At 32.0% G+C, this 21,234-nt stretch overlaps 1 protein-coding gene and 1 long non-coding RNA gene across 2 annotated transcripts in view; one reads left to right on the top strand and one right to left on the bottom strand.

Annotated features, from left to right (window-relative positions):
• LOC149491334 (uncharacterized) overlaps window positions 1–21,234 on the bottom strand; it is a 423,150-nt gene that overhangs the window by 52,692 nt on the left and 349,224 nt on the right. The window lies entirely within an intron of this gene.
• Window positions 296–21,234, top strand: part of LOC149491348 (uncharacterized) — a 55,722-nt gene continuing 34,783 nt past the window's right edge. The window contains exon 1 of the mRNA XM_089697569.1: window positions 296–501. Coding sequence (XP_089553695.1) covers window positions 326–501 — 176 coding nt within the window. The 5' untranslated portion in view covers window positions 296–325. The remainder of the gene's footprint in view (window positions 502–21,234) is intronic.

Here is a 21,234-nt window from a genome sequence, read left to right as displayed (position 1 = left end):
AAATCACAAATCGAGAGGATTAGCATATATAAATAAAGCGAGTGTCATGCGGGTCGTCGCCGAATTCGTACACGTCCGTCACCTCACGATATAATACGACTCTGTCACGCTGAACGGCGATAAATGTATTATGAGAGGACGTCACTAAGGATTGTCGGAGAGCAATAGCAGTGAAAGCCCTCACTTTCATCGTAGTGGGGCTCTCGGGCCGCGAGTAGCGAGGCGAGCAAAAGTGAAGGTGGTCGGGAGCAGCGTCGAGCTCGCGGCGAGTGGCGAGTCGGTATCTCGCTAGCGTGACGGCCAGTCGTGTCGCGTTCGTGCCGTGATGTCCAGGTGGTGGTTGGTGGTGGTGCTGGCGGCGAGCGCTGCGGCGGCGGGCCCGCGCCTCCCGCGCACGTCGCTCCCCTCGCCCGCGCCCTCGCCCGCGCCCGCGCCCGGGCCCCCGCCCCGTCTGCCCCAGAGGAACTTTACTATTTCCTCCCGTTCTTCGGTCAGAAACAGGTAAGGCGACCCTTTTCAGTTTTCAGCCGCCCCGCGCCTTCTCTTCTGTTGTTCACACTTAAAGTTTTTACTCTATACATTACACGCGCAAAAAGTTCGAGCAGTAGTGCGGATTGCTTCATGCGCATAATATATGAATACTTATTTACTGAAACTAGTTGATGTTTTTTATTAACGTGACTGTAAGTTATTGAATACGCTGAAATATTATAATACTCATTATATAATATTAATCGATTAATACTTGTACACACAACTTTTACTTATAAATTAGGAAATCCAATATATTAATAAATAATGAAACAACACCGATATTGCCACATGAATAAATAGTTACCGAATTGTGTTTTGAATAGAATTTCAGATATAGATATTGCAACAGTAGTAAATTAATAAATATTTTATTTTACGTTCTTATCGCATAAGAAGCTGCTGATTTGTACATTAATAACCGCTTTGACCCTCGTTCTTAGCAGTAAAGCCTAAATTCACACTGCCTTGCTAATTTATTGTAGGATCATGTTAAAAAAAACAGTTATTGATATGGAACAAAATAATGATTTTGTTATTATTATGTACCTACTCGCGTATCAAGGGGACAATATTTTATAGACTTAACTATTTAGGTCTCATCCGCTTTTACACCTCTTGGTCTAACAGCGGAACGATGAAATATTAATCTTACATCTTACAAAATATTTTTATGTGCGTATTGATGTGTGTTATAATTGAGTTTTCGGCAATTACGTGGAGCTTTGCACTTTAGACTTACAAAATTATTATTTTGGTTATTACGGATGAAATTGATTGGAAGTTATATAATTGAAACTATTGTTAAATTATGTTATCACTAGATATCATAGTATGACATAGGTACCAACACGGAGTGAAGCCCACAAAGAATGTTATTTCGGCTCTAAGTCTAATTTATTGATCCATACATTAAAAATTACGGTAACTTTATATCATGCAGGAATTGAAAACATATTTCACGTTTACATATTATTGTAAGTGCCTCAATTGAAAGTAAATGTATAAATGTATTTTTGAGGAAACTACTTAGTTAAATATTATTTATTAATACCTGATCTCTGTGTATTCAGTATTCATTCGCTGCAACAATATTGAAATAAAAGATCGCTCGCGTGTGCACGAAACAGTGATTTTTCGCTAGTAATGTATGACAACAACCCGTTCTGTAAGATGCAGACCACTTGAGCTTTTGTGAATAAACTTGTCAAGTACAACAACTACTACATTTCTTTTGACGCAGTCGTTGCGAACTCCACTAGCCAATGTAAGGGACCCTGATTCATAAATTAGTTAAATCGATTCTTTTTCTATATAGTGGTGCTATTTCCCTTTACTTGGAACTATGTACAAACGACGTATGGCTTAGTTATTCTCTTACGAGCAACTAACACTGAGACAATCTTATGAAAGCTCTATAGCTAACGAATACCTACCTGTATAATTCTAGTAACTAAACGCAATCACCTACTAATTTATTACCCTGACAAGTGCATTGCCTGCAGCCATTTAACGGCTCCATTTAACTATATTTCAAGCTCGTTAAATTGTTTAAATAATAATATAATTATTAATTTCCGATAAGGTTTTCGAATTAACAATAATTTTACCGCAATTTATTCTTTGATACAAATTATAAAATAGAAAACTGATAGACAAACAGGCAGATTTATATCTTCATTGCTTGTATTTATTCAGTCATAACTCATTAATAAAATGATTAATTTCTGTATTAACCAGCCGGATCACTCGTCTGAACGCGTTACAGTTTCTTTAAAAATATTCAAGGATATCTACTTACTTAAATAACAACGACTGCACTATTCTCAACATACGCTTAATAAAATCTGTAATTTACGATTTGTATATTATATTTTGTACAGCTATATTATGTTATCCGATAGAATTATGTTTCCTTTTAGTTTATAATGTGTACTGAAGATGCAAATCGTAATCGGCGGATAATTTCATTTGAAAAACCAGCCGGTATGAAAAGCATAATGTCGTGCAGCGTGAAATGTTTAACAAGAGATCGGATGCCGCATACCACGCGAATCTTACGCTTTCCACTTGTCTCTATATACATTATTCCACATGAAATATACGCAGATATTGTTTTAATGGCTGAGCATAATCACTTATCCTGCGTTATTATCGTTTCAAACACATTAAATACCTACTCTTGTTATTGGGAAATAAAAAATCACGGTCACAATCACTTCCTTAACCGTGTTGCTATATGAGATATTGCTTTTGCTATTATATTTATAATTAGTCGTAGAATTTAATATTAGATATATATATTATATATTTAAATATATCATGTTGTAATTAATCTGTTACTTTCACTACTATGTTTAGTTATAATAGTGGGTGTCAAAGTAATATATTTTGTAAGCGTTTGATACCTGTATAACGGAGAAACATAATATTTATGTCCACTTGTTCAATGTAATGTAATTATCCTAGATTTACCTAGTTACATAGCCCAGCCAAATTGCAGAGCACGTATTTACATAAATGGGTTTCGTACCTAACGCGACAGCATGTGATGAAACTTACATTTAGACCTATAATTACTCCGATTTCCTTTCAAATCGTAAATAGTTTTCAACTTTTGAACAGTAAATTATCATGGATCACGCAGATCCTTGATTATAAGTATACCTATTTACCTATATTCAACCAAAATTTATAGGTACTTCTTATAAAATTTACTTAAGTACATTATATGTATTTTAAAACTTTTAAAAGTTTTAAATATTTTGTAAGTTTGTAAACAATTTAAGACTAGACAGGTAGATGATATGAGCAATCTGTTAAACGAGGTCAAGGTTACTTCGTGTTATTGTTACAGTTCTGCACGGCGCTAATCACGAGTGCTAATACCTATTATGAACAATATTTAGCACAATACACGCGGCCTCATAGTACTCTAAGCTGCAAAGACCGAAATGACCAACGGTATGCAAGTAGTGCAGAAATGTTTGGAAGGGACGATCCGGTGAACAAGGACGCTGGTCGCGCTCGTGAGCATTTGAGCGAATGCAGTGAACATACGTGAACTTTGAGGCTGTTGCTATTGATTTATTTCTCTGCGCCGTTCGTTTATAACTATCTCATTCACACTAAACTACAATAAAGCTTGTTTAAAGTGTCCTACTCTTTTCCGCTTAAATGTCAATGCCGTGCGTTGTTCGTACAGGAAGAGTATGGGCGCAGCGGTCGCTATGATCCCGCCTGCTCTATTTAACACATGTATGTGTAACGAGATCGCTTGCTGCGACAAGGATGTAAAACATTTATTGTGCTATTCCATTAGCGGTTAGGTTGCTAGCGCTAATGTTACCTTAGTAATAAGACCTCGGTAACCTTCATATATTACATTGAAAATAAACGTATGTATGTAACATGTATATTGTATACGTGTAAATGTCAATACCTCAATATGACTATCTTACCTGCGATATTATTTAAATTTGGCTATAAAACCACTTTGAAATAAGTTAATGTTAGTGTATAAGTCAAACAATAAAAACGTAAATGGCGCTAATCTTATTCATGTCTAAGTGTAGAGATATCTGCGCACTTTTCGTAAAAAAATGAAAATTAATAAAATAGGTACTAATTGTTAGGAAAAATCGTTCAAAAACTCAGTATATATCTTTAACACTCAATTATTATAAAAGTGAGATTTTATTTAATTTTGTCTCTCATATCAAAATTTCGTTATTTTTTAATCTCGGTGACAAACTAAAACCTTTTATCCACCAGTCCACTAAAAGCGATCAAAAAATCAGGGTTGTGGGAGTGTCATGTCTGCTCTATACCAGGAATTACATATTATATAGAGTTATAATTGTATTACTTGATTATTATAATTCATAAATTAATAAACACTACGTGCATATTTATATTTTTGTGTGATCTATATTTCACATGCAGACGTTATTCATGAATATTAAGTGGACATAACGTTACAGTTTCGTTCCAAATTCTGCTTTATCATTTTTGTTTAAACTGAGGGAACGGAACGTTGGTAAGCAATATGCAGTTGTAAATGCTGGTTGAGATTTATTTCAGTAATATTCCATTGACACCCATTTCACGCCTAAGTGGAGTACTTAAATGCAACATTCGTTTTACGCAATTCAACCCGATTGTAGGGCGGAAGCATATGGTGGTAAATGGCAATAATGTAGAATATAGGCTGATATCCATTGAAATGTAACCTGTTGCCGTCGGTGGGTGTATGTCATGCGACTAGGAGTGGGATAGTTTACGAAACAAATAGAGCGATGTGAAAGCAATGCAGGTTTTGTTCGCGTAATACCCTACATTTTGATACCTCGTTATATTTCGAACATTTCCTTAATATTACAGTGTAAGTTATACCTGTGGTGCGGTCCAGATAAATGAAATACGATATTAGGCAAAGTGACGAAAGCCTTATAAATTACAGGAGTAGTTAACCAATTGTGTTTATATTTTACAATAACTACCTACACGATTATAGTATAGCATTACATGTAATATCTATAATGTTTATAGTAAAGGTCCGGATGTGTAACAACATTGCCTACTGATCATTTGTCTTTATAAATTGATTTTATTTAGAAGTACGATTAATCAATTTTATCGATACGCCAGTCATTAAAATGAACATAATTTCCAAGTTAAACTAACTGGAATTTACGACTTTACTGTCGAAACAAATTCTTTAATTGGGTCCGATGAAAGGCAGTTTCGACATAGCTTAGTGCTCCGACCAAAGGACTGACACGACTGTTAATTGTGTGGATTGTCTAAATACAAATTGTTCGGACATGTGTTAAAATGTAGGTCAAGTCATCTGATTAATATTTTGCAATAAATCTATCGACAAGCCCCAGACAGCGCGTTATAAACAAGACATTAAGCTCGTCGAACGAGCTTTATTTGTCATCATTTTCCTTTATAGATCATTTTGAGATGTTGATCACAAAGCGTTTCAATTGTGTCTAGATTTAGAATACTCTAAATATTGTTCAATGTCCAATATAGATTGCACATATCGCTTTCATATTCAATATCCTTACAGCCTTGTTTGGTCAGTTGGCATTTCAAAAAATATTGTATGTAAATTTGACTAATATAAAATCTACGAACATCGTATTCTATTATCACAATACATTTCGACTGTATCAAATTATATGCATCACATTGAATCATCATTAATAAGCTGTAGAGATAGATTCATTGTGACCATATCTTGATCGATAGGTGTTTGAAGTATAATAAAGCTCGCTGGGATTAAATTTCAAAACCGCTGACCTTCATACATCAGATTATCAAAACTTTTACAATCGTCTATGGAGCGGCACTAAATAGCGGCCGGTGGAGCAAATTAAGTTGACATTGTGTATCTAACACGTTAACTTGTGCATCGTTACAATCAATTGAGGTTACAAAAATGTACGTGCCTTATTATCATATATTGTGTTATGTGAAGTAGTTAAATAATGTTTAGGTACTTATAAAATAAATTGTAACTAAACCCATGTTTAGTTACAATTTATTTTCTATCCATATCCATAAGCTTATCTATAGCTTAGGTATATACTTATGTACTACACTTGTGAACATAATCGGGCTCGTAAATCATTTAACAAGTAGTAATACTCTCACAGCGCTTTTGCAATAAATTTATAGCAACACATTATCAGATTATAACTTGTAGCAATTTTCATATTAATTTATCGTCAAAGTTAACAACCGAAACTAAGACGGCGTAAAGCGACAGTCCCAAAAATTAAGGCCTCACGATGATATAAACTTACATCATCTGTAGACACAGAAAACGGTTAACTAATTTGTATATTATTTAACTAGATGTTGTACGCGACTTTGTGACGTTCTGTTAAAAGAATGAGATAACGTCACAGTATATAATACCTATCATGGCTCAATGTTAAATTTAACTTGCTACCTATGGCTAAAAACTATTGGAATTTACGCCTATTATATCAAACTTTTTTAATATATCTACACAATAAATGCCTAAAAATATTAAATGCAAAGATTATATTGTATTCATTTACAAAAGAGTTATTGTTCAAAGGAGATAAATTACACTTGATATTGTTTATTATGAAACTTTGTTTCTGCGTATAATAGCAATTGATATATGTATTAGATACTTAATATAAATCTTATATAAATACATGCAGTACTTTGTCTATGAAAGAGTTGAAAATGTTTATCACAAATATTTTGTTAAAATAGACTTAAGTACTACTAAATATCTCATGTTTATCGTTCAAAGTTTATAATATAAAATAATTATAATGCGTTTGTGAAACGTTTGAAGTTTGAACTTTCGCCTTTTTAGATTAAGTATGCGTTTTGAGTCACAGAATACGCCTACCCTTGACCCGAACGCCTTGTGACCGATATTTTCATCTTTTCTCCTTGTCAATGAAGAATAGCTGCTTTCATAGATATTTGCCTATTTAATATGTAAGATTACTAACCTACTTTATTATTTTTTATACATCCTCAATCAGGAGTGCCTAAACAACTACTTACTATAAAAGATTTTTTGTCAAATTTTCTTTTTATTCAATCATACATTTTAATCTATAGGTACTTATACTTATAATATGTATTATAATTAGCTGAATAGTTTGTTTGTTTTAACTACTGGTCAGTTTAGACTACTGGTCAGTGGTTGATCTTAGGAACTACTGGTCCGATTTGAAAATTCTTTCGGTGTTAGGTAGTCTATTTATCGATGAAGGCTATAGGCTATAGGAGCGGAGCAATGCGGGTAAAACCGCAGGGCACAGCTAGTAGATGATAAATTTTGGAATTTTGGCGTTTTCACGCCGCACCTTAATGTACAAAGTGTCCAAATATAATCATATACAAACGCTTTATATTTGCAGGTAGATTGCGTTATAACTACTTACATCTAATATAGGTACAGCTGTAACAAAATCTTCATTCTTCATATTGTAAGTATAACTGTAAATTACAAATATTAAGATAATGAAGCACTTTATGCACAATTTTAACCAAAATATACCTACGCACGCTTGGCTGTAAAAAGTGTTTAACTCGTGTTTTAACGCATATCAAGTACTACAGGCCGTCCTTGATAAGGTTGTATTATAGGCGTTGGCAACATTCACAAATTACAATAATGCAGGTATAATAAGAACCACGTCCGGTTCTAACAATCACAAGACAATCGGTCAATGTTAAATTTAACTGCTTCGCTTGCCTAGGGTTACTTAGATCGAAGCAAAAGATACTGTAATCATAATATTTTTATCATAAGTACCTGCTCGCGAACTGTAAGGAATCTTTGCAAAGGTTACAGAGGTACTTACTTCAATTTAGTATTTCAAGTTGTTATCAAATGACAAATATCTATTATGAAGATATTCCATAAGATATACCTGATTGCATTTTTACAGGTAAGATTTATTGTACAGAAAACCTTAAATTGTGTTAGCGTAGTTGCAAACAATATAAACAATTGCTTACTCACTTTATCCACAAGTAAGAAAAGTACATAATAATTGAAATGTTATAAACTTATAAATGTAGGTGAGATTGGATCCACCTAACGTTAAATGCATAGTTAAAATCGACGCAAGTTTCCACTTATGGTTTGTCCAATGGTCGTTTATAGCAATCTGACCTTGTGTCATACAAACAAGCCAAAGGATGTTGAAGATGTTTCTCTGAGGAATTTGGGTATTTTACCGATAAATACTAGACGTTACCGATAAGCAAATGTTACCATATTAGCGGTTAGTATTGACTCTGCTTAAAGATTAGAATTACACATTTGGTCATTCTAACTTGCTCGCATAAAAGCTACACTAGTATGGATGCGTCATTTGTTTCTATATTTAAAAAATAAAGGACGCATAAAAAACAAATTTGTTATTTTGATATGGTCTACATTTTATGGATCAAAAAAAAAAAAAAAAAAAATTGTACTTAGAGCTTTTTGAGAGTTATGCACAAGAAGGTAACACTGGGGATCTTGGTATATTGTGACTATCTCATACACTGTATCTCACAAAAATATGTAAAATATGTTCGCATACTTAATTATTCGATAATATATTACAATTGTCATTGCTTAAATTTAACTAGCTAATCTTTTTTAAAATATTAACCCTATATAGTCCGGGATACATCGCCCATTTTTGCAAGTGATTACTATCAAGCTAATTTTTCGTGAGTAGCTTTATTTTGATGAGATGCCCAATAATTTCATGTACGAAACTCTCGATTGTGGTAGCTTACAGAGGTAACAAGGATAAAAATTTTTGATTTGACGGTTCTCAAATATTTATTACGCAATTTGTAGGACAATATGTCTGTTGAATTATATAAGTATTAAATAAGTGAAAATAAAAAAATCAGCTGGTTAGTAATCATTTATGATGACTTCGTTATCGATACACATTGGAAAGGGGGACACTTTGATCAAACCATAGATTTTGTAGGACAAATATTTTTTCGAATAATTTAGATAATTATCTTGAGATTGGAGTATGGCCGCCAAATATTGTACAATAACAGTCGTGAAATCGTAACACACCGTAACATACGTGACTGATAGTAACATACGTGATTTTGTTAAGCCTAGTGTACATTACAACTAATAATGCAGGAGATTTTTTTTACATTTCTGTTTTAAATTGTTAATTAAATTATTTGATTAAATTACTTTAAAACTCAATAAAACAAATTTAAATATTAAAGAAAAAGTTTTATTTCTCAAATTTTGTATTTCTATAATACTTACAAATGCAAGAATCATTCACAACTTATGATATTAATTACGAATACGAATTATTATAGTAAAAAAGTTACTAACTTCCGAAACATGATAGTTTTTGAAGTGGGTTCTCTTTATGTAAAAAAGTAAATTTTTAACTTTAGATTCTCTAGTGAGTACTACCCCTAAGAGCCGCTCACGGATGTTACGTAACACAATAGTAACACATGGTATCATTCGTGAATAAAAATATGGTTGGACATAACCTAAAAAGCCTTTATTCGCCAAAGTATTGTAGTAATAAGACGCCGCATAGTTTGATTTGTTACTAGAACACTAAAGCTACACACATAATTTAAATAATATAGTAAATTTGTATTCTTACCTTGCATAATTCTCACTCAAAATTATTAAAATGTTCTGGGACAAAAATGCCGACTACCTTTCGATCAACTTTTACAGTAACAAAATGGCGATTTTTTTTTCTAAATGTAGGCCAACATGTAAATCGGTGTTGCCCCTACTTAAAAATATTTTTGTGGCTTGGATATCTAGTTATTTAGGGTGTTATTTTATGGTAACCGTGCGTGAAGTATCATTCGTGAAAAAAAGTGAGACATAGTTTTAAGTGAGTTTTATATTAATTTCTTTTATGTTATTTTTATTAGAACTTGTTAAAACTATCCACAAGTTTACAGAATAATTTAGAAATACCAAAATTTTACAGGTATCAATAGATTTTTGCATAATTTTGTGACTTCAAAGTGTGAGATGACTAAGTGGGACACATGATTTTAGTATGGAAAGGAAAATAAGCATTTCAAAAAAAAAAAATTGAGCTTGTTAAAGGCACTCAAAATTAATTTAAATTATTAATATAATGATAAATATAACATAGTGAAGCTGAAACTAATTAAAAACTACCATAATTACTATATAAAAAAATCTGGTGCTATATAAAATGACAAGGACATTTTTTTTTTTCTTGAATGTACAATTTTTGGCGGCCATACTCATTGAACAAAAAAAAACATTCAGTTAGTAATTAATATTTGAGAACCATCAAATCAAAATATTTTATCCTTGTTTCCTCTGGTAGCTACCACAATCGAGAGTTTTGTACATGAAATTATTGGGCATCTCATCAAAATAAAGCTACTCACGAAAAATTAGCTTGATAGTAATCACTTGCAAAAATGGGCGATGTATCCCGGACTAATAGGTACCTACATAATTTAATTTTATAGGTATTATCACAGTAATAATATTTTGAAAAACAACTATAGGTTTGTACTACCATGAATTCTGTTATGCGTGGAACATTATTTTTCTGTCATACTTTCATGGCTATAAGTATCAAACATTGAACATGATCTAAATTCATTTCTAATTGATGTCAACATGTCTTCGATGTAGCGCACATAATCCCAGTTAACAACCAGTTATTAAATACATATGCTGATTATGATATTAAGATTGCAGTTTCGAATTAACGACACTGAGTTATTGATCTGATCATTGGTACCATGACGTTATTAATGTCGAGTTCTATGAGATAACAGTGTCATAATAATCGTGAATTGAGCAAACTTGGCGCTGCGTGAAAGGTAGACTTGTTCGCATTTTTCTATAAGTCGACAAAGAATCTAAATATTACCTATATATGTATTTAATATTTACGAAATTGTTACCGAGAAATATTAATCTAATTATTTTATTACGTTTATATTTTTTATTTCCTTCGTTCGATCGTAAAATATTTAGGAAAGTATTTTAAATTTTATTGAAATGAGTAGGTACCTAAATAAACAAATTATAAATAATCATCCGTAATCTCGTTTTATACATTATATTGCGATAATTTGGCAATTACCTTCTCTTTTATTTAGGATACATATCCTTAATTAATTTAGATTTAATCATATATTGCTCAAATAATATTTACCAAGAATAAATATCCGCTATTAAAATTCGCCTTTGCGACCAATTGCAATTATAATACCAGATTTTTTGCTTGCGGTTCTTGAAACCGCTTTGATTTATATTTTTCAATTATTGCAATCAATGATACCTACTGTTATACAGCTTGCCTACTAGGGTGGAGTGAAAAATATTTTTTTTCATTTTCGTTTCGGCATACCTGTAAAAAGATGTCATTGTTGCTCATAAATACACATGCAAAATTATACTTTGCAGATGATACATTTAGAGGTGCCCCCAACATCATGAACTTTCAGAAATTCAAAAAATTTAGTCGAAAATCAGTAAAGTTTAATTTTGACAAATTAACGCTAAATCAGATTCTGTGTTATCTCGTTGGTTGCCAACAGGAAGACACAGAATACATAATATTTCAATATATAAAAAAGTAGCCACTCGCTGGCTACCAGTGGCTCTGGTCGGTGGCCCGTTTGCGCCGACTCTTATTGTAGGAAACGTTGATTTTAAACAGTGCCGTTAAGGAAATAACACTAATGTTAGTAATATTTCTTAATTACATTTTACACGTAAATACAATTAAGATCATAATTTAATATTTTTGATGTGAGTTCTATCTATAATTTCGCTTTGTTACAGTAAAGTGTTGCAAGTCAAAATACGACAAACGACATGTTGTCCTGTATTTTGTTTGCCAGAGAAGTACCCAGTGTCTCAATTACCAACTTGTACTGATGCTAAGAAACTATTACTTATTTATTAGATATGAATTTAAACCTGATAAAATAACAAAATTCATGATTTATCCGAAAGATTAGCTACGGAAATGTTTGATGTGTGGCGAAAAGCATCGCTTCCCACTATTAGCTTTAATAGAGTACTACAACTTATTCGACACACCATATTCGATGAATATAGACGCTCATTAAAACCTTATCAAGACCGACAAACTAACAAAAAAGAACAAGAAAAGATAACTGAAGTATTTTGTCACTCAGTACCAAAGGTTATTTGATATTTGAAGTTGCAAATGCCATTTTTTTTAACTCTCTTGTACTTGCTCAAAAGATTATACCGACTTAACTATGTGGCAAGAATGTAAGAAAACTGAGCCTCTGACTTCTAATTTATCTGAAGAAACCTTAAAAGACATCGTGAAAAGCGGTTTGACTACGTTTCAGAATATCAAAGATTTTCTATGCCTTGCCCAGGCCGTAAAGCATATTATCAAATTGGTGACATAAGCTTCAAGTGCAGTTTGCTGAAAAAGTAAACAAAATGATTTTATAATGGCAAGAGCATCAGTATCACGACTGCTAATGCCTAATTTTGAAAAAAAAAACAGCGTTATCTATACTAATATTATAATCTATACTAATATTATAAAGCTGCAGATATTGTTTGTTTGAACGCGTTAATCTCAAGAACTACTGGTCCGATTTGAAAAGTTCTTTCGGTGTTAGATAGCCCATTTATCGAGGAAGGCTATAGGTTACATATCATTACGCTTAGATTAACAGGAGCGGAGCCACGCGGGTGAAAGCGCGAGGCAACCGCGAGCGCAGCTAGTACTAAATAATTACTTATTTCTGATATTTTCATACCTCTATAATATCATTTTCATTAATGAAATACGTTAAAACAACTAATCAGGCTATTATTTAGTGTATCACAAAGAAGTTTGTTATTTAATAGACTTGACGGCCATAGAAATACTGTGATTAAAAAATAAATCAAAGTTTGCGAAAAAATCATATTTTTCTAATTTTCAATTGGTTTGGGGCACCTCAAAACATCAAGACAGGTAAACAATATTTTGTATGCTGAATTCACTCATTAAAAGGCACCTTTCTGTCGCTATGCCGTTTGAAAAAAACAAAAAAAAATTTCTTTCATACATTATCACTCCACCCTATTGCCTACATAGAATGTGTTGACATGAATTATTGTTTGGCTTGCCGAAACTTCCCGTTGACAACTGAAATGAATAAAATTATAATATAAAGGACATCGGATAGGCATAGGGCATACCTAAACATACATACCTATGTACTTACATTAATTTATTGAACCTAAAAAATTAAAAATCGTAAGATAAACTAAAGTAGATATGTACATATAAGCATTATATAGATTTATGTGCAAAAGTAATTTTACTTGTTTTACATGCTTTCTAATCTATCTCGTAAGCACAATACAATCTAGCTAAACACATAAACAATGTTGGACTCAATTTTAAATGTTTATAAATATTATGTAAAACACGTGTGTTATGTTTTGTAACCAAATTGTACAATATGTAAAAGAAGTTGAAAAGCAATAAATATTGCAGCTATTAATAAAGCTAATAGTTATTTCTGCGTTGATGAGATATATAGAACGCCCGTCAAGATGATTATCGCATAAATATTTATGAAAAAGCTTTAACGATACACATATTTTATCACAAATTGATTATTATAATAGCCATTAAAAATTAGGTTATTGCTTTGTCTATTTGATTGACCTATTGTTTGTGCATCTTGAAGAATATCTTATAGTCCAACACCAAATATATTTTACAGAAATTTCACTGTAGCCCTTCACTGTAGTTAGTTTATTTATAATGAACTAGCGGTCCGCCCCGGCTTCGCCCGTGGTACATATTTACGTTTTCTCTACGTAAAAACCATCCTCGTACTTCAAGGAATATAATAAAAAAAGAATTATCGAAATCGGTTCAGCCGTTCTCGAGTTATGCGCTTACCAACACATTTTGCGATTCATTTTTATATATAAGATTATTACTCTAAACACTGTAATGCTATTAAAAAAAAATTCAAACTTTCACTAACTAATTTCGTACCTTTGTTCATGTTTAAAGTGGATACGTGAACAAGTTGAATATTTATTAAGTTTTCGTCATTTTGTTACAGAAATTATAATATTATAATCTCTATATATTACAGCACAAGTCACTGAGTGTGAGTAATTATAACTGTTTGATAAAACGCAATTTGTTATGCTTAAAATAGTTACCTTGCGAATTCTAAGATAATATTATTAATTTATTTTGCAACAGCTGTCGATACAACCAATATATAAGGCAGATAACAATAAATCTCGATATAGATACTTTTCCTATATTTCAAAATTACCTACGTCTAAACTTTATTTTCAATCTGATTTCAACTTTCAAAAAAATAACAATTCCAGCTATTATATTTTGTACAGTTCAATACATATTTAAAATGAATTTATTGTCATTTTACAATTTACCAATTTACCAATGTATCAATTTGGTGGCATACATTTCCTAGGGCCTATTATTACTTCAGGTTATATAACGAACTTTCTTGAACGCTTGCAAGGTTCTGTGCCTTGGGCCACGAGTTAGGTACTCGTGGCCCAAGGCCCTACAACGTTTGAATTAACAACTACATATTTCGATTTCATCCACCTCTCGCTGAAAAACATTATAAGATTCAGTGTTAACAGAATTAACGCCAAATGCAAATGGTCAATTAATTCGAACATTTCTATATGTTTAACATAACTCGTTTATTTATTACCGGCACAATGTCTATGCTTCGACATTCCGTCCGTAATAACAATGCAAATATTTCCATGAGTGAAAGTTATTTGCACCATTCAATCCACTTTGGATATGACGGAATACTTGTAATGAGATTTTATTGTTGTTTGTCAGGTAATCTAAGAGATAAAATAAGAAATCTGGCTCTTCATTTAATGCAAAAAGCATTACTTAGTCATTAGATGGACTTAATAATTACACACAATCTCTTTAGATATGCAGAAATATAGTTGTGCAAATTAACCAACGATGAGATTAGATATACTATAGCGTACTATATGTACTATAGCGTGAAATTATAGAATTATGACTAAGTTTTTGTTTATAATTTAACTACCTATATACTAAATTCGCAATTGTGAAATGTGATATTTTTAAAGCTGCCTACATAACATAAGCGGAAAGCTTAAATCTATTTTACATAATGCTATAAGGTAAGGCCAAGGTTAGATGATTCAATTGGAAATCTTTTTGTATTTGTTATTAGGTAAGTAACTATGGGTATGTCAATTTTATTAAGTAAATTGATTTTTATGTGCTACATTTATTGAAATCATAAGAATGAAATACCTTTTATTTTCATTGTAATAATTTGTTTTGGAATGATGTACCTATTGAATGTGTATGTGACTGTTTTTTCGTCTATGCACTAAGTAATAACTTTTAATACATTTTTTTATATAAGTAAATATAAAAAAAAATGTTTTATAGTTATTACTTATTAGTAAGCGTGTACAAAGGATATTTTGAATTCGACACCCATCATTGATTGATATGCGTTGAATAAGTAAAATATAAGCAATAAAAACGAAAATTTAATACATATTCCCAATCTCAGATCGGTTTTCATGGAAAATGCATAATTTGCATTAATTAGATTGATGGCTAACAGTCATAAAAAACACAGGTCATCAATGATTAAATAATATTGCTACATGTACTTTCTCACGGCCACACCCAGAGTTATTTAACAGAAATCCATATCTTAGATATATGAAGCTGATCAATGTATTGATTCTATAAACTGTATCATAAGTAATCCAGTGAATTTATATTGATTTATAGTATTTATAGCTATTTAAGGCGATGTTTTTTTTTCAACCTAATTACTAGGGCGAACGCGAACCGCATTTTATTTCGAAACTTACTAATTATCTAAAACTACTTGTTTGTATTTGGCAGTATTACATTTAAGGTGTACTGTAATTAAACACTATTCTATAAGTTTTTTAAATTAATGAAAAAAATGTGGTAAAATATTTTTTATGTCATATATAACTATAATATTATTTTGACACACTGTATTTAAAAGCATAGGTACGATTACATGAATTTTATTAAATTTTAATAGTATAGAGACTGTGGTAGAGATGTGATAACATGAAATAAATCAATAAAAATAACAGGTTTTATGAATATTGACCGAGATACAAAATAACATCACGTCCATTTTAACAATAGCACATAATATACAAAGCTCCCCAGAGCCCGGAATCGCCTTAACTAAAGGTAGTCGGCTTTAATTGTGCAATAGGGCGATTAGCTAATTACGAGTCATGCTGTATCAAAACTACTTCTTTATATAGACGGTCCTAGATACAAATAAATGGCGTTCCTGTCTTATGAAATGACATGAAACTGAACCTCTTTTTTAATTCAATATTATTTCTTTTTACGTTACGGTTTTGGTCAAAACAAGAAGCTAAATAGGTGGTATCATATTTAATGCCTCGTTATCTGGGTATTGCGCCATTCATATTCATTGTGGTGGTCCCATTTGAAGATATATATGAGAGTAAACTTGGTGCCAAATATATTATTCGCTACTGAATTAAGTATAAGACTTAAAACTTGACTAGCCCAAGATCCAAGAACAATTTTAAATTGACTAAGTACAATGAACGCAATACATAAGTAATATTTCCACTTTTTATACAATTCTATATTTATAGAGGTGTTAAAGAAATCTTGTCTAAAACTGGTCAAAATAATTTTAATTATAATTTTGCTATAAGTAATGTCTATATTACCCTCTAATTTGTATCATTCTAGTAAAATACTTGATAGTTGTTATTATAAAAAAATCACATAGCTCTGATGTTAATTTGGGAGCTAAATATGTAGAAAACTTAAGGATCAAGATCGTGCACATAAAAAATACCTTTGATATAAAGACACAGTTTTATAAATGCACATTACATAAGGTTACTAAAGAATTTGGAATGCAATTATTCCCATGCCTTTAGGATTTATTGTACATTCCAAACCAAATTGGATTTTATTTAACAAGTATTAATTCAACAGATTAAGTTTTTTATATCTTTGAAAATGTACCCAAAGTATTTAATATAATTTTCTTTCGGTAAACCACAATGAAACGGAAAAAAATGTTGTATATGGGTGTAGGTACAATGCACCCATCACCCCTATTATGTACATTAAGCATATAGAACAGTAAATATCAATACAATACACGTAATAATTATAATCAATCCCAAATGTACAATATAACAATCAATTAGCATTTCTTCCATAGAAAGAATTATGTGGTAATATTCGCAATACAATCGTTACAATACGACTCTTGGGTATTGATTGTTTGTCTTTGATTTGATAATAATAGCAGACCCAGTTTGTTTGGTGTACCTTTATGTTTTCTTGTTATAGGTCACCGCCACAGGTCACCGCCCCTCGAAAGGTGTAGCAAGGTCCGACAGTAACATGTACATAACATATCAAAATATAAAATGTCAAAAGATTGTTTTCGTTTCATCAGCGCAAGAACGCGTTTACTTTGAGTTGTATACAATTGCTTTCAACTTCTACAGAATCACAGATACACAATGATAACATTAGAATTTCGACCTAAATAATTCAACTTAAAATTAGCATATGTACATTCGACTGCCACAAAAACTCCCAGGACATAATAGCAATTGTTCTATAGTAAAATTGGACTTAGAGTGATATATATTCATCTTCTATGTCGCCAGTCCCAAGTAGCTGACATCACAATAAGTCTCAGGCGAACTATACCACTGTATGTATGTTGTGTGCAAAAAATAAAAAGCACTGTCAGTTATTTCGGTCATCGTGATCCTGAGTCACGCTTCCTCAACATGACCATATTGTACATAAATCGCAGTTGTTCATCTTCGAATAGCATTTGTTTTGACACTCGAGTACTACAGAAGGTCGGAAGGCAGCCGGTGAACTTTTGAAATGCCTCGTCAGATGACGCAAATACTTTTACACAGATGTGTTAAAATCAAAATAGCATTTAAACTATTGTCCGACTTTTAAAAATAATTAAAACATGAATTATTATGTTAAATATTCAAATATTAAACATTTATTATATTCATGTGGTAAAAGTAAGTCAATTATGTAGGTAAGTAAACATTGAGATAGGAAATAGAACTAATTCTTACGAAGTTATTTAACATGTGTACATAAATAAGAAAAAGACGGGTTGCACTCTGGGAGTGCCGGCAGAAGTGAAAACTTTGAGCATGTTTGATATTTTGGAATGGTATCCGTCTTACGCTTTTTCGATCAGGTCACGTGTCCTGACGCGAGTTTAAGATTTTATACCCATTACAGAAAAAGTGCTCAACGCCGCTAAAGAAGTTTTCACTTCAAAAATTTAATAATAATTAATTAATTACGCAATGATATAGACTATTATTGCGTAATTAGTTAATATTATCACATGAATATTTTTTGTGTTACCTCTTAGAATGACCTTAAATTTTACTTAGTTACTAGTTGGATAAGATGATTGTTCGATTAATAAATACCAATGGCTAGATATTGTTTATGTACTTAATACCTATTTTAAAAAGTCTAACATTTTATTTCGAGGTCCGATCGAACTTGATATAATTTATTACATAAAGAATTTTCTGAATGGGACCTTGTACATTTTATTGAGCAGTAAATAGTAATATCGGTTAAAATTATTATTCAGTCGCTAAATTGCTTGGTATCGTGCGCAATAATGTTTCGCGTGCGCGAGATTCAATATTATTAGAACCTTTTTTATTGTAAGTACCTACGTTTGGGCAAAGACAACCAATTGTTGTTGATTTGTCACGATTCGATAATAACAAACATAATTGATACCAAATTGATACCTACTAATTTCACGATAAAATCAGTAATCATGCATTACTTAATAGGATTATTAAATAATAATTATTAATCACAGCCGAATTCGAAACAAAACGAATACCTACCTAACATGAATGAATAGGTATCTATCAGGATAGTACAGAAATAGTATTTTATCGCTCTTTACACGTAGCGCCCATGAGTTCCGACAAACCGTGTTTTCATTCATAATTAGTAACACAAATGTACTTATTTCCGACCAAGAACGCTACTAGAAAACATGTTATTTCACTTGACTAGATGTTAATCATTGCACAATAATATTGTCAACTGTTTTGATAGTGCATGTTTGGTTACATAACGGATCGAATCGACAGTCGCCGGCTGAGCCGTGTCGTGACTGCCGCTTTTCATTTGTAAATCATAGCGAAAACATTTCTTTGTCGCCGTAGGTAATTTATCAATGGACGTCGACATCGCCTCGGAGAAATAGTTACAAAATATTGCCTTATAATTTTGTAATTAATGACTCCTTGTTACATTTTAGGCCATTTGTTACGAGAAAGGTTGGAATGCTGTTAAGCTAATCAAGCTTTCTACTTGTTACATTTAGGTCTATAAATATATCACGTGTTTCAAAAATATGTTGCATAGTTTTGAAACCATATTTAGATTTAGGAATAACTTTTATAGATAATTTATCATGATATTAAATTCAAAACAATTGCTTGGAAGAGGAATCTGAATACATACTTACTCTCTTATGAAACTGAACAATCGTTTATCCTCAAATTGGCTCGATCCTATTGATCCAATTGTAGCTTTTGTAATGAAATCTAATACTATTTGTCCTTGTTCACATTAGTCTAACATCGCCGGCAGTAAGCACGCAGTTCCCATCACATCTGTGCGAGCCGCACGAGAAACCAACTTGAAGTCGTCAAATCGAGCTCGTCCTCACGATTATCCACTTTAACGTGCAATAATTTAATGTTTTTGTCACGCCCAAATTCATTATCTTAGCCACTTGTTATAACCTTGCCGCGTTTCAATAATTTTACGGCACACATTATTTTTAGAACCCTTTTTATCTAAAAGACAATCCTTATAATTATTGCTAAATGAATCGTGGGCTCCTATGACCTATCCCAATCATTTCTCTAGCAGACTAGTCATATTTTTTATTTGCTTTTATGATCACTATGGATTATATTTGTAAATAATAATCAACAATAATTTCAGCAAAGATAATTTTGAATATCATTTGTACACGTCTGATGTGAAATACCAAATTAATGCAATATGTAGATTGACATACGCCGCTTTTATTTTCGCGCACCATTTATTTATTATTTACTAGCAAACCCGGCGAACTCCGTTTCGCCACCAGAGACACCTTTTCTTTGCTATAAACCTCACGGAGCCCGAGACCTTTCCAACGAATGCAAAACCGTGGAAATCGGTTCGTGCGTTCTGGAGTTATAGCGTTAGGAAGGAAAACCCGACTTATTTTTATATAGTAAGATGTCTGTAACTAGGTATTTCTTATTGTATATCTACGAACAAATAATTAAGATTACACACGAGTATAAGAGTAATTCTCCTTTGAATGCGCATTCCATCTTTGGTACTCTTATTTGATTACAGTTCTATGTCCATGTCCAATACAAAATGCTTAACACGTTCACTGCGCCATCATTTTCAAAGAACTTTCCGCTGGTGCTTTGGAGACCTAAAAGATCTCGAAACTTACCCACCCTTTGGTGCGTTTGAGACCTAATCAGTCTCCTAAAGATACAGTTTTGAAAATAATTTATATCTTCCAGAAAACAATGACATATACTTTGAAGTTTTTGTGGATGAAAGATAGTCTATTGTTTTATATTTTGCTAGGTTCGCACGCAGTTATGACATTTGAATAAACTACAAATACCAAAAAAAAATTAGATATCGATTGTATCTCGTACCGCAACCGAAGATAGTTCAATATGTGTAGTAAGTAGTGATGGGAATGTCAGTTGTCGATTGAAATAGTTTTATTAATTATGCAAAGTGTTTTTCTTTAAAACATGGTAAGCAAATTGATTGCTTGCATTGCACGCATATGGTAACAATTCGTTTTCCAAACATTTTTCAAAATTTTTATTATACTGGACGATGCAGCAGTATAATCCGGCTTTGATTTTTGTTCTTCTCCGTAGATACTGCTTTCCGAATCGGTGGTAAATGTTAAAAATATGGAATGTCGTTTCAAAAGTGCTTGTAGAAGAAGTCTAATTGAATAAATAAATGTTTG

Source organism: Colias philodice, chromosome 1, assembly GCF_061535455.1.
Source record: "Colias philodice isolate Cphi_HAF_F1 chromosome 1, ilColPhil1 Martin Lab GWU primary, whole genome shotgun sequence".
NCBI classification, from domain to species: domain Eukaryota; kingdom Metazoa; phylum Arthropoda; class Insecta; order Lepidoptera; family Pieridae; genus Colias; species Colias philodice.
Note: the sequence above shows the minus strand (reverse complement) of the source record. Positions and strands in the feature narration are given on the sequence as shown.